We start from the raw sequence: 13,079 nt of genomic DNA, 5'->3' as shown, positions 1-13,079 counted from the left end.
GAGTGAGTGAGTGAGTGAGTGAGTGAGTGAGTGAGTGAGCGAGCGAGTGAGCGAGCGACTGAGTGAGAAAAGCGGTTGTGAATGTCTGAGTCCATGCGTGTCTGCGAGTAAGAGTTGTACCATAGAGACTGAGTTTACACTTTTGCACAGAGATGGGAAATACATTTACAAATAAATAATAAAATAATAAAGTCAACAAAAGCTGTGAAACTTCAGAAACATATTTTAATCCAATCATTTATTTGTTTGATTTAACTAGGCAAGTCGGTTAAGAACCAATTCTTATTTACAATGACGGCCTACCCCGGCCAAACCCGGACGACGCTGGGCCAATTGTGCGCCGCCCTATGAGACTCCCAATCAATGCTGGTTGTGATACAGCCTGGAATCAAACCGGGTCTGTAGTGACGCTTCTAGCACTGAGATGCAGTGCCTTAGATGCCTGTGCCACTCGGGATCATGATGGAACGGTGCCAACCTCTACCTTTTCCTAGACACCCATCTGAGCGACCCACCCACCCACCAGACATCCTTGCCCGTTTGATGGGCCTACTGCAAGTAGGCCCATCTGAAGCCAAGACAGAAGCAATGAAGAATCTAGACACAAAACACAAATATAACTTATTCAGGAAAGATCAGGTTTCATTTATTTACAATAAAAACAGACAAAATTGGATGGAGAACGGCGAAAAATGTTTTTCCTAAGCGACCAAAAATAACCTACAGAAAATAGCTACAAACAATGGAGAAATCCTTATCTCACCAAAGGAGATTTTGAATGAGGAAGTAAAATATTTAAAACAAGTTCCTCCAACCTTATTTGATGATGGGTTTTGAGTGAGATCTTGTGATGTCACAGGACAAACTATGGTTGGCAATCGATTCCTTTCAGACGGGGAAAACCGCCGAGCCTCGGTGGCATTCCAATAGAGATATATCAAACTTTTTATGAACTACCGAAAGACTCATTACTATCATGTTGTAATTACTAATATATAAAGCAAATTGTCTGACACAAAAAGAGGGACTGATCTCGCTCCTACTGAAGCAGGAACCTGGAGGACAGAACAAACCAGAACAAAAGAGAACCCTGTCTCTTTAAAAAATTAGAGTCCCCTCACCCTTCAATGTTATGACACAAAAATATTGGTAAAATGTATTGCTCATATAATTAAAAAGGTCCTATTAGACATTATTCATCACAATCAGATGGGAGTCAACATCAGACAACTACTAGAAATAATGGAAAACTTTGAGAACGCAGGGAAATCAGGTATAATCTTGAAATCAGATTTTCCTTGAATTTTTTTTACTTTGGAGAATCTCTCCTAAAATGGTTAAAAGTAATGTACAACAACACATTTAAATTGTCAAGAGGTGTAAAACAAGGTTGCCCTCTGTCACCAAACTTATTAGTGCCATTGAACTGTTAGCTATAATTTAAAAAAATATATATGGTTGAGAGGGACAAGGAATGGGAAATACAGTGCCTTCTGAAAGTATTCAGACCCCTTGACTTTATCCACTGTGTTCATACCTTCAATGCTGCAGACATTTTGTTATGTTACATTTTGTTACTTTACAGCCTTATTCTAAAATGGATTAAATAAAAACAATCCTCAGAAATCTACACACAATATCCCATAATGGGACAAAGCAAAAACATGTCATTCTAAATTACTGCTAATTTATATAATTTTATTTTTAAATAAATGTATTCACATAAATATTCAGACCCTTTACTATGAGACTCGAAATTGCATCCTCGGGTGCATCCTGTTTCATTGATCATCCTTGTGATGTTTCTACAACTTTATTGGAGTCCACCTGTGGTAAATTCAATTGATTCAACAGGATTTGGAAATGCACACACCTGTCTATATGAGGTCTCACAGTTGACAGTGCATGTCAGAGCAACAACCAAGCCATGAGGTCGAAGGAATTGTCCGTAGAGCTCTGAGACAGGATTGTGTCGAGGCACAGATCTTTGGAAGGGTACCAAAGAATGTCTGCAGCATTGAAGGTCCCCAAGAACACAGTGACCTCCATCATTCTTAAATGGAAGAAGTTTGGAAGACTCTTCCTAGAGCTGGTCGCCCGGCCAAATTGAGCAATCGGGGGAGAAGGGCCTTGGTCAGGGAGGTGGCCAAGAACCCAATGGTCACTCTGACAGAGCGCTAGAGTTCCTCTGTGGAGATGGGAGAACCTTCCAGAAGGACAACCATCTCTGCAGCACTCCACCAATCAGAACTGTATGGTAGAGTTGCCAGACGGAAGCTACTCCTCAGTAAAAGGCACATGACAGCCTGCTTGGAGTTTGCCAAAAGGCACCTAAAGACACTCAACAAGATTATCTGGTCTGATGAAACCAAGATTGACCTCTTTGGCCTGAATGCCAAGCGTCTCGTCTGGAGGAAACCTGGCAGCATTCCAATGGTGAAGCATGGTGGTGGCAGTATCATGATGTGGGAATGTTTTTCAGCGGCAGGGACTGGGAGACTAGTCAGGATTGAGGGAAAGATGAATGGAGCAAAGTACAGAGAGATCCTTGATGAAAACCTGCTCCAGATCGCTCAGGACCTCAGACTGGGGAGAAGGTTCACCTTCCAAAAGGACAACAACCCTAAGTACACAGCCAAGACAACACAGCAGTGGCTTCGGGATAAGTCTCTGAATGTCCTTGAGTGGTCCAGCCAGACCCTGGAATTGAACCCAATCAAAAATCTCTAGAGAGACTTAAAAATAGCTGTGCAGCAACGCTCCCCATCCAACCTGACAGAGCTTGAGAGGATCTGCAGGGAAAAATGGGAGAAACTCTCCAAATACAGGTGTGCCAAGCTTGTAGTTTCATACCCAAGAAGACGCAAGTCTGTAATCACTGCCAAAGATGCTTCAACAAAGTACTGAGTAAAGGGTCTGAATACTTATGTAAATGTGATATTTCAATTATTTATTTTTTTGTCAATATGGGGTATTGTGTGTAGATTGATGCAGGGAAAAAACGATTTAATCCATTTTAGAATAAGGCTGTAATGTAACAAAATGTGGAAAAACTCAAGTGGTCTGAATACTTTACGAATGCACTGTAAGTCTAATGATAACATTAAGGAGCCAAAAATGTATGGATTAGAGACAAAAGTACCAATGCATGCTTATGATTCAAGTTTTCTCTTGAGTCCTCAATCAATAACCTTGAAGGGCCTTATTGAGAACCTGGATAAGTTTGCCAGTTTATCTGGTCTAAAACCCAACTATGATAAGAGTACTATATTAGAGATTGGGTATGTAAAAGATACCACGTTTTTTAACTGCCATGTGGTCTACCGCTTAAATGGTGTTGATGTGATTGGTGTACACATCCCGGAAAAGTTGAGTGATAGAAAAATATATAGGATCTTGAAACCGTGGAAACACCTGGCCATCTTTGGGAGAATGACCCTGATTAATTCTCTAGTGATGTCACAGTTAACATATTTATTCATGGCTCTACTAACTCCAGGAGAATACTTTTGTCAAATCATGTGACACATCCCCACCCCCCCTCCCCCCATTTCATTTGGATTGGAAAACCAGATAAAGTTCAAACAACATGAGTTTTGAGGGTTAAAGGCATTAACTGCCAGGTCGCAGTTGTAAATGAGAACTAGTTCTCAACTAGTCTACCTGGTTACCTGGTTAAATAAAGGTGGAAAAAAAAATCCAAATGTAATTTTTTTACTTCTCTCTTAAAGCATAACGAAATGATATCTAAATCCAAACTGGTTTTCCAGCAGAATGAAAAACAAAAAGGGGTATTTTTTTGCAGTTATACAGATTAAAACCAACCATTTCCAATGAATTGACAATTGATCCCTATTTAAACTACCTTCCTTTTTAAATGAAGCCACACAGAGTTGGTTAAAATTACAATTTCATCCTCCAGTAAAGGCCAAAGAAATATTAGAGCAAATAATATGTCTCAACTGATAGAGGAAAGGACCATTTTCTTGGGATATTTTCTTTTAAAGGAAGTTAGTATCATGTTCATGAATGACATTGTAAATAAGGAAGGTCAAATTATGGCACACAACCAGTTAACAAAAGGTGTATGGAGACGTATACTCAATACAAAAATATAACCAACTCATCGCAGCTCTGCCGCAAAAATACACACACACACACACACACACACACACACACACACACACAGACACACACACACACACACACACACACACACACACACACACAGTGTCGGTCCTCTCGGGTGATAATGGCTAGCGACAGGACCCTGTCTGTGTCTCTCCTCTGTCTGTGTGTAAAAGGATCACATCATCACCTCCAACACCTCGCCAACCAGAGGAGGGGGAAATCACAGAGGAAGACGGGTGATGGAGAGATCAGAGTGACAGACAACAGAGACAGAGAGAGAGGTGTTGAGAGATAGATAGATGTGCTGAAGGTAATACTAGGCAGAGTGCAGATGCAGAGAATGAGAGAGAGAGTTGTTATGGTGATAGCTTGGTGGTGACATCAGCTCAACGACCACCTTTGAACCGTGAACTGAGAGAGCTAGGCTTCCATACTCAGATCCTTTTTTTTTCTTCTCTCTCTCTCTCTCTCTCTCTCTCTGTGTTCCTGTTTCACACATTAAATCATTTTCTGACCTCTTCTTGTATCATACGCAATCATCCATGATTCAGACCATACTTCATTAATCTAAACCAAGACACAGAAAAGGCCCATTCTGTTCCCCTTATAGGAGCCCCCTGACCAAAACACGCCCCCCCCCCCAAACCCGCTCTACTTTGTGACACTTACAGCCCACATTCTGACTTACAGTAACAGCTATCAGCCAATTCAAACGGTATCATAAACCACAAGTCTATAAACAGCCCTCACATACCATAAAGCACATATTACAAAATAACCACCCAACATACTGCAGTAAAGGAACTCATCAAATGAAAACAAAGCTCAGAACAGAAGAACGCATCTATCCAGATGCTTAAAGGGATAGACAGACACATAGACATATCCCCGACTTCCTCTGACTCTGGGCAAGTAGCAAAAGATCATACTATAAACAAACAACAGCCCATAAAACGACTACAATACAAAAAGACCGTTTAAAAACCCGTTGTCTTTAAACCCTTGGAAAACAACATTTTCAGGACTTTGCAGTGTTGCAAGCGTGTTACCAAACACACACAAACACCATAAACCAGACACACTCCTATATATCCCCTCTGCACTGTCACTGACTGCCAGGATAAATAATTCACCTCCCTGATCCATGATCTTTACTATTCACCTCCCTGATCCATGATCTTTACTATTCACCTCCCTGATCCATGATCTTTACTATTCACCTCCCTGATCTATGATCTTTACTATTCACCTCCCTGATCCATGATCTTTACTATTCACCTCCCTGATCCATGATCTTTACTATTCACCTCCCTGATCCATGATCTTTACTATTCACCTCCCTGATCTATGATCTTTACTATTCACCTCCCTGATCTATGATCTTTACTATTCACCTCCCTGATCTATGATCTTTACTATTCACCTCCCTGATCTATGATCTTTACTATTCACCTCCCTGATCTATGATCTTTACTATTCACCTCCCTGATCTATGATCTTTACTATTCACCTCCCTGATCTATGATCTTTACTATTCACCTCCCTGATCCATGATCTTTACTATTCACCTCCCTGATCTATGATCTTTACTATTCACCTCCCTGATCTATGATCTTTACTATTCACCTCCCTGATCTATGATCTTTACTATTCACCTCCCTGATCCATGATCTTTACTATTCACCTCCCTGATCTATGATCTTAACTATTCACCTCCCTGATCCATGATCTCTACATTTCTCCTCCCTGGTCTATGATCTTTACTATTCACCTCCCTGATCCATGATCTTTACTCTTAGGAGTATGTCTGTCAGTGTCCCAGTCCTCCGGTACTCACAGCACATATAACCCAGCTCCCTTCTGTCCCAATCCTAAGGTACTCACAGTGCATATAACCCAGCTCCCTTCTGTCCCAATCCTAAGGTACTCACAGTGTATATAACCCAGCTCCCTTCTGTCCCAATCCTAAGGTACTCACAGTGCATATAACCCAGCTCCCTTCTGTCCCAATCCTAAGGTACTCACAGTGCATATAACCCAGCTCCCTTCTGTCCCAATCCTAAGGTACTCACAGTGTATATAACCCAGCTCCCTTCTGTCCCAATCCTAAGGTACTCACAGTGCATATAACACAGCTCCTTTCTGTCCCAGTCCTGCAGTACTCACAGCGCATATAACCCAGCTCCCTTCTGTCCCAATCCTAAGGTACTCACAGTGCATATAACACAGCTCCCTTCTGTCCCAGTCCTAAGGTGCTCACAGTGCATATAACCCAGCTCCCTTCTTTCCCAGTCCTGCGGTACTCACTGTGCATATAACCCAGCTCCCTTCTGTCCCAGTCCTAAAATACTCACAGTGCATATAACCCAGCTCCCTTCTGTCCCAGTCCTAAGGTACTCACAGTGCATATAACCCAGCTCCCTTATGGGGCTTCCAGATGAGGCTGATGCCATAGGGTGCCACATGGCTCCAGAGGGGGTGGAGAGGGGTGACAGCCGAACTACCTTGCCAAAGAACACAGCCTCCCTAGCAGCTGGAGAGAAGGACGTACTCTGACTCCTGCTCCCGCTCCGACAGGAGAGAGAGACGAGAGGACAGAGAGGGACGGATAGAGGAAAGAGAGGGAGGGACGAAGGGAAAAGGAGGGAGAGAGGCAAAGTCCACCCGCGTCGTATATGGGATTAACCAGATTATTCTCTGATCAATCCCAGAGGAACCGATTACAGTCGCGGATCAACTCGTTTAACTCTAGAATTCCTCCCCTCTATATCTGAAATGAGGATCTCTCTTTCGTCTCTCCTCTCTTCTTTAGGCACGTCCGTAAGTTCGCAGGATGTCTTTTTTTGTAATTAGGGCAGCATACATGCCTGTTAGCACTGTGTTGGCACACTGCACGTCGCCTGTGTGTGTGTGTCCCTGTCACTCCGTGCCTTAGAGCCAAAAGAGTCCAGCATGGTGTGTGTGTGTGTGCGCGCATGCACGAGTGTGTATGTGCGTGTCGTCTAACAAGCCTTGCATTCCTGGAACTGTCTATTCCTATGTATGTGTCTCGGTACAGAAAACAGTACGGACCTAGAGCGAAATGTGTGCACTCAAAACAAGACCCAAGACCAAGACATTTAAAGGAACACACACTGAAAATCAACTACAATGAATGACTTCCTTCAGCAGCCCATAGCACCTGACTGACAGTGAAGTTAAGCTAGCATGCCTGGAGGCTCTGCTCCCTATAGAGTAGAGAACGGAGCAGCTGTCATACTAGTCTATTACACCCAACAAGTCTTCAGGGAACAGCTCAAATAATACACACCTCTTCACAGTCATGTGGAGTTGGAATAATAAGCGATGGCCCACATAAAACACATCGCCCTGAAAGACATAATTAGCATTCATGAAGACATTTTGCACATTGAGAGGTTAATGTGTTTCCTCATTGGAGAAATGAAACAGTGAATTCAAAACAAAGCTTCAGGGTAATAATGATGTTTGTGTGTGTGTGTGTGTGTGTTTTCCTAAAAGCACTGACAGAAGAAGCTGACTCACATAGGCTTTTAATTCAATTTGATCTGAGGAGGTACAGGGAGGAGGCAGTTGAGTTTTCATACCTCCCTCTGTCCCTGAGGTACGAGGAGGAGGCAGTTTAGTTTTCATACCTCCCTCTGTCCCTGAGGTATGAGGAGGAGGCAGTTTAGTTTTCATACCTCCCTCTGTCCCTGAGGTACGAGGAGGCAGTTTAGTTTTCATACCTCCCTCTGTCCCTGAGGTACGAGGAGGAGGCCGTTTAGTTTTCATACCTCCCTCTGTCCCTGAGGTATGAGGAGGAGGCAGTTTAGTTTTCATACCTCCCTCTGTCCCTGAGGTACGAGGAGGAGGCAGTTTAGTTTTCATACCTCCCTCTGTCCCTGAGGTACGAGGAGGCAGTTTAGTTTTCATACCTCCCTCTGTCCCTGAGGTACGAGGACGAGGACGTTTAGTTTTCATACCTCCCTCTGTCCCTGAGGTACGAGGAGGCAGTTTAGTTTTCATATCTCCCTCTGTCCCTGAGGTACGAGGAGGAGGCAGTTTAGTTTTCATACCTCCCTCTGTCCCTGAGGTACGAGGAGGCAGTTTAGTTTTCATAGCTCCCTCTATCCCTGAGGTACGAGGAGGAGGCAGTTTAGTTTTCATACCTCCCTCTGTCCCTGAGGTACAAGGAGGAGGCAATTTAGTTTTCATACCTCCCTCTGTCCCTGAGGTACGAGGAGGCTGTTTAGTTTTCATACCTCCCGCTGTCCCTGAGGTACGAGGAGGAGGCAGTTTAGTTTTCATACCTCCCTCTGTCCCTGAGGTACGAGGAGGAGGCAGTTTAGTTTTCATACCTCCCTCTGTCCCTGAGGTACGAGGAGGCAGTTTAGTTTTCATACCTCCCTCTGTCCCTGAGGTACGAGGAGGCAGTTTAATTTTTATACCTCCCTCTGTCCCTGAGGTACGAGGAGGCAGTTTAGTTTTCATACCTCCCACTGTCCCTGAGGTACGAGGAGGAGGCAGTTTAGTTTTCATACCTCCCTCTGTCCCCGAGGTACAAGGAGGAGGCAGTTTAGTTTTCATACCTCCCACTGTCCCTGAGGTACGAGGAGGCAGTTTAGTTTTCATACCTCCCTCTGTCCCTGAGGTACGAGGAGGCTGTTTAGTTTTCATACCTCCCTCTGTCCCTGAGGTACGAGGAGGAGGCAGTTTAGTTTTCATACCTCGCTCTGTCCCTGAGGTACGAGGAGGCAGTTTAGGTTTCATAACTCCTCTGTCCCTGAGGTACGAGGAGGCAGTTTAGTTTTCATACCTCCCTGTGTCCCTGAGGTACGAGGAGGCAGTTTAGTTTTCATATCTCCCTTTGTCCCTGAGGTACTAGGAGGAGGCAGTTTAGTTTTCATACCTCCCACTGTCCCTGAGGTACGAGGAGGAGGCAGTTTAGTTTTCATACCTCCCTCTGTCCCTGAGGTACGAGGAGGAGGCAGTTTAGTTTTCATACCTCCCTCTGTCCCTGAGGTACAAGGAGGAGGCAGTTTAGTTTTCATACCTCCCACTGTCACTGAGGTACGAGGAGGAGGCAGTTTAGTTTTCATACCTCCCTCTGTCCCTGAGGTACGAAGAGGCTGTTTAGTTTTCATACCTCCCTCTGTCCCTGAGGTACGAGGAGGAGGCAGTTTAGTTTTCATACCTCCCTCTGTCACTGAGGTACGAGGAGGAGGCAGTTTAGTTTTCATACCTCCCTCTGTCCCTGAGGTACGAAGAGGCTGTTTAGTTTTCATACCTCCCTCTGTCCCTGAGGTACGAGGAGGAGGCAGTTTAGTTTTCATACCTCCCTCTGTCCCTGAGGTACGAGGAGGCAGTTTAGTTTTCATACCTCCCTCTGTCCCTGAGGTACAAGGAGGAGGCAGTTTAGTTTTTATACCTCCCTCTGTCCCTGAGGTACGAGGAGGAGGCAGTTTAGTTTTCACACCTCCCTCTGTCCCTGAGGTACAAGGAGGAGGCAGTTTAGTCTTCATACCTCCCTCTGTCCCTGAGGTACGAGGAGGAGGCAGTTTAGTTTTCATACCTCCCTCTGTCCTTGAGGTACAAGGAGGAGGCAGTTTAGTTTTCATACCTCCCACTGTCACTGAGGTACGAGGAGGAGGCAGTTTAGTTTTCATACCTCCCTCTGTCCCTGAGGTACGAAGAGGCTGTTTAGTTTTCATACCTCCCTCTGTCCCTGAGGGACGAGGAGGAGGCAGTTTAGTTTTCATACCTCGCTCTGTCCCTGAGGTACGAGGAGGCAGTTTAGTTTTCATACCTCCCTCTGTCCCTGAGGTACGAGGAGGCAGTTTAGTTTTCATACCTCCCTCTGTCCCTGAGGTACGAGGACGAGGACGTTTAGTTTTCATACCTCCCTCTGTCCCTGAGGTACGAGGAGGCAGTTTAGTTTTCATATCTCCCTCTGTCCCTGAGGTACCAGGAGGAGGCAGTTTAGTTTTCATACCTCCCTCTGTCCCTGAGGTACGAGGAGGCAGTTTAGTTTTCATAGCTCCCTCTATCCCTGAGGTACGAGGAGGAGGCAGTTTAGTTTTCATACCTCCCTCTGTCCCTGAGGTACAAGGAGGAGGCAATTTAGTTTTCATACCTCCCTCTGTCCCTGAGGTACGAGGAGGCTGTTTAGTTTTCATACCTCCCGCTGTCCCTGAGGTACGAGGAGGAGGCAGTTTAGTTTTCATACCTCCCTCTGTCCCTGAGGTACGAGGAGGAGGCAGTTTAGTTTTCATACCTCCCTCTGTCCCTGAGGTACGAGGAGGCAGTTTAGTTTTCATACCTCCCTCTGTCCCTGAGGTACGAGGAGGCAGTTTAATTTTTATACCTCCCTCTGTCCCTGAGGTACGAGGAGGCAGTTTAGTTTTCATACCTCCCACTGTCCCTGAGGTACGAGGAGGAGGCAGTTTAGTTTTCATACCTCCCTCTGTCCCTGAGGTACAAGGAGGAGGCAGTTTAGTTTTCATACCTCCCACTGTCCCTGAGGTACGAGGAGGCAGTTTAGTTTTCATACCTCCCTCTGTCCCTGAGGTACGAGGAGGCTGTTTAGTTTTCATACCTCCCTCTGTCCCTGAGGTACGAGGAGGAGGCAGTTTAGTTTTCATACCTCGCTCTGTCCCTGAGGTACGAGGAGGCAGTTTAGGTTTCATAACTCCCTCTGTCCCTGAGGTACGAGGAGGCAGTTTAGTTTTCATACCTCCCTGTGTCCCTGAGGTACGAGGAGGCAGTTTAGTTTTCATATCTCCCTTTGTCCCTGAGGTACTAGGAGGAGGCAGTTTAGTTTTCATACCTCCCACTGTCCCTGAGGTACGAGGAGGAGGCAGTTTAGTTTTCATACTTCCCTCTGTCCCTGAGGTACGAGGAGGAGGCAGTTTAGTTTTCATACCTCCCTCTGTCCCTGAGGTACAAGGAGGAGGCAGTTTAGTTTTCATACCTCCCACTGTCACTGAGGTACGAGGAGGAGGCAGTTTAGTTTTCATACCTCCCTCTGTCCCTGAGGTACGAAGAGGCTGTTTAGTTTTCATACCTCCCTCTGTCCCTGAGGTACGAGGAGGAGGCAGTTTAGTTTTCATACCTCCCTCTGTCACTGAGGTACGAGGAGGAGGCAGTTTAGTTTTCATACCTCCCTCTGTCCCTGAGGTACGAAGAGGCTGTTTAGTTTTCATACCTCCCTCTGTCCCTGAGGTACGAGGAGGAGGCAGTTTAGTTTTCATACCTCCCTCTGTCCCTGAGGTACGAGGAGGCAGTTTAGTTTTCATACCTCCCTCTGTCCCTGAGGTACAAGGAGGAGGCAGTTTAGTTTTTATACCTCCCTCTGTCCCTGAGGTACGAGGAGGAGGCAGTTTAGTTTTCACACCTCCCTCTGTCCCTGAGGTACAAGGAGGAGGCAGTTTAGTCTTCATACCTCCCTCTGTCCCTGAGGTACGAGGAGGAGGCAGTTTAGTTTTCATACCTCCCTCTGTCCTTGAGGTACAAGGAGGAGGCAGTTTAGTTTTCATACCTCCCACTGTCACTGAGGTACGAGGAGGAGGCAGTTTAGTTTTCATACCTCCCTCTGTCCCTGAGGTACGAAGAGGCTGTTTAGTTTTCATACCTCCCTCTGTCCCTGAGGGACGAGGAGGAGGCAGTTTAGTTTTCATACCTCGCTCTGTCCCTGAGGTACGAGGAGGCAGTTTAGTTTTCATACCTCCCTCTGTCCCTGAGGTACGAGGAGGAGGCAGTTTAGTTTTCATACCTCCCTCTGTCCCTGAGGTACAAGGAGGAGGCAGTTTAGTTTTCATACCTCCCTCTGTCTCTGAGGTACGAGGAGGAGGCAGTTTAGTTTTCATACTTCCCTCTGTCCCTGAGGTACGAGGAGGCAGTTTAGTTTTCATACCTCCCTCTGTACCTGAGGTACGAGGAGGAGGCAGTTTAGTTTTCATACCTCCCACTGTCCCTGAGGTACGAGGAGGAGGCAGTTTAGTTTTCATACCTCCCTCTGTCCCTGAGGTACAAGGAGGAGGCAGTTTAGTTTTCATACCTCCCTCTGTCCCTGAGGTACAAGGAGGAGGCCGTTTAGTTTTCATACCTCCCTCTGTCCCTGAGGTACGAGGAGGAGGCAGTTTAGTTTTCATACCTCCCTCTGTCCCTGAGGTACGAGGAGACTGTTTAGTTTTCATACCTCCCTCTGTCCCTGAGGTACGAGGAGGCAGTTTAGTTTTCATACCTCCCTCTGTCCCTGAGGTACGAGGAGGAGGCAGTTTAGTTTTCATACCTCCCTCTGTCCCTGAGGTACGAGGAGGCAGTTTAGCTTTCATACCTCCGTCTGTCCCTGAGGTACGAGGAGGAGGCAGTTTAGTTTTCATACCTCCCTCTGTCCCTGAGGTACGAGGAGGAGGCAGTTTAGTTTTCATACCTCCCTCTGTCCCTGAGGTACGAGGAGGCAGTTTAGTTTTCATACCTCCCACTGTCACTGAGGTACGAGGAGGAGGCAGTTTAGTTTTCATACCTCCCTCTGTCCCTGAGGTACGAAGAGGCTGTTTAGTTTTCATACCTCCCTCTGTCCCTGAGGTACGAGGAGGAGGAAGTTTAGTTTTCATACCTCCCTCTGTCCCTGAGGTACGAGGAGGAGGCAGTTTGGTTTTCATACCTCCCTCTGTCCCTGAGGTACGAGGAGGCAGTTTAGTTTTCATACCTCCCTCTGTCCCTGAGGTACAAGGAGGAGGCAGTTTAGTTTTTATACCTCCCTCTGTCCCTGAGGTACGAGGAGGAGGCAGTTTAGTTTTCACACCTCCCTCTGTCCCTGAGGTACAAGGAGGAGGCAGTTTAGTCTTCATACCTCCCTCTGTCCCTGAGGTACGAGGAGGAGGCAGTTTAGTTTTCATACCTCCCTCTGTCCCTGAGGTACAAGGAGGAGGCAGTTTAGTTTTCAT

At 45.9% G+C, this 13,079-nt stretch overlaps 1 protein-coding gene across 5 annotated transcripts in view; it reads right to left on the bottom strand.

Moving 5' to 3' along the window:
• rxrgb (retinoid X receptor, gamma b) overlaps positions 1–13,079 on the bottom strand; it is an 87,573-nt gene that overhangs the window by 56,415 nt on the left and 18,079 nt on the right. The window contains exon 1 of one of the 5 annotated variants that reach the window (XM_065009318.1): positions 6,533–6,786. The exons of 2 other annotated variants lie outside the window; for them this stretch is intronic. In XM_065009318.1, the coding sequence (XP_064865390.1) occupies positions 6,533–6,596 (64 nt within the window). In that variant the 5' untranslated portion in view covers positions 6,597–6,786. Of the gene's footprint in view, positions 1–6,015; positions 6,089–6,532; positions 6,787–13,079 lie in introns of those variants that run through there. 2 more of the 5 variants (XM_065009314.1, XM_065009317.1) reach the window with 2 other exon arrangements.

The sequence above is a fragment of the Oncorhynchus nerka genome, linkage group LG24 (assembly GCF_034236695.1).
Source record: "Oncorhynchus nerka isolate Pitt River linkage group LG24, Oner_Uvic_2.0, whole genome shotgun sequence".
Classification (NCBI taxonomy): Eukaryota; Metazoa; Chordata; class Actinopteri; order Salmoniformes; family Salmonidae; genus Oncorhynchus; species Oncorhynchus nerka.
Note: the sequence above shows the minus strand (reverse complement) of the source record. Positions and strands in the feature narration are given on the sequence as shown.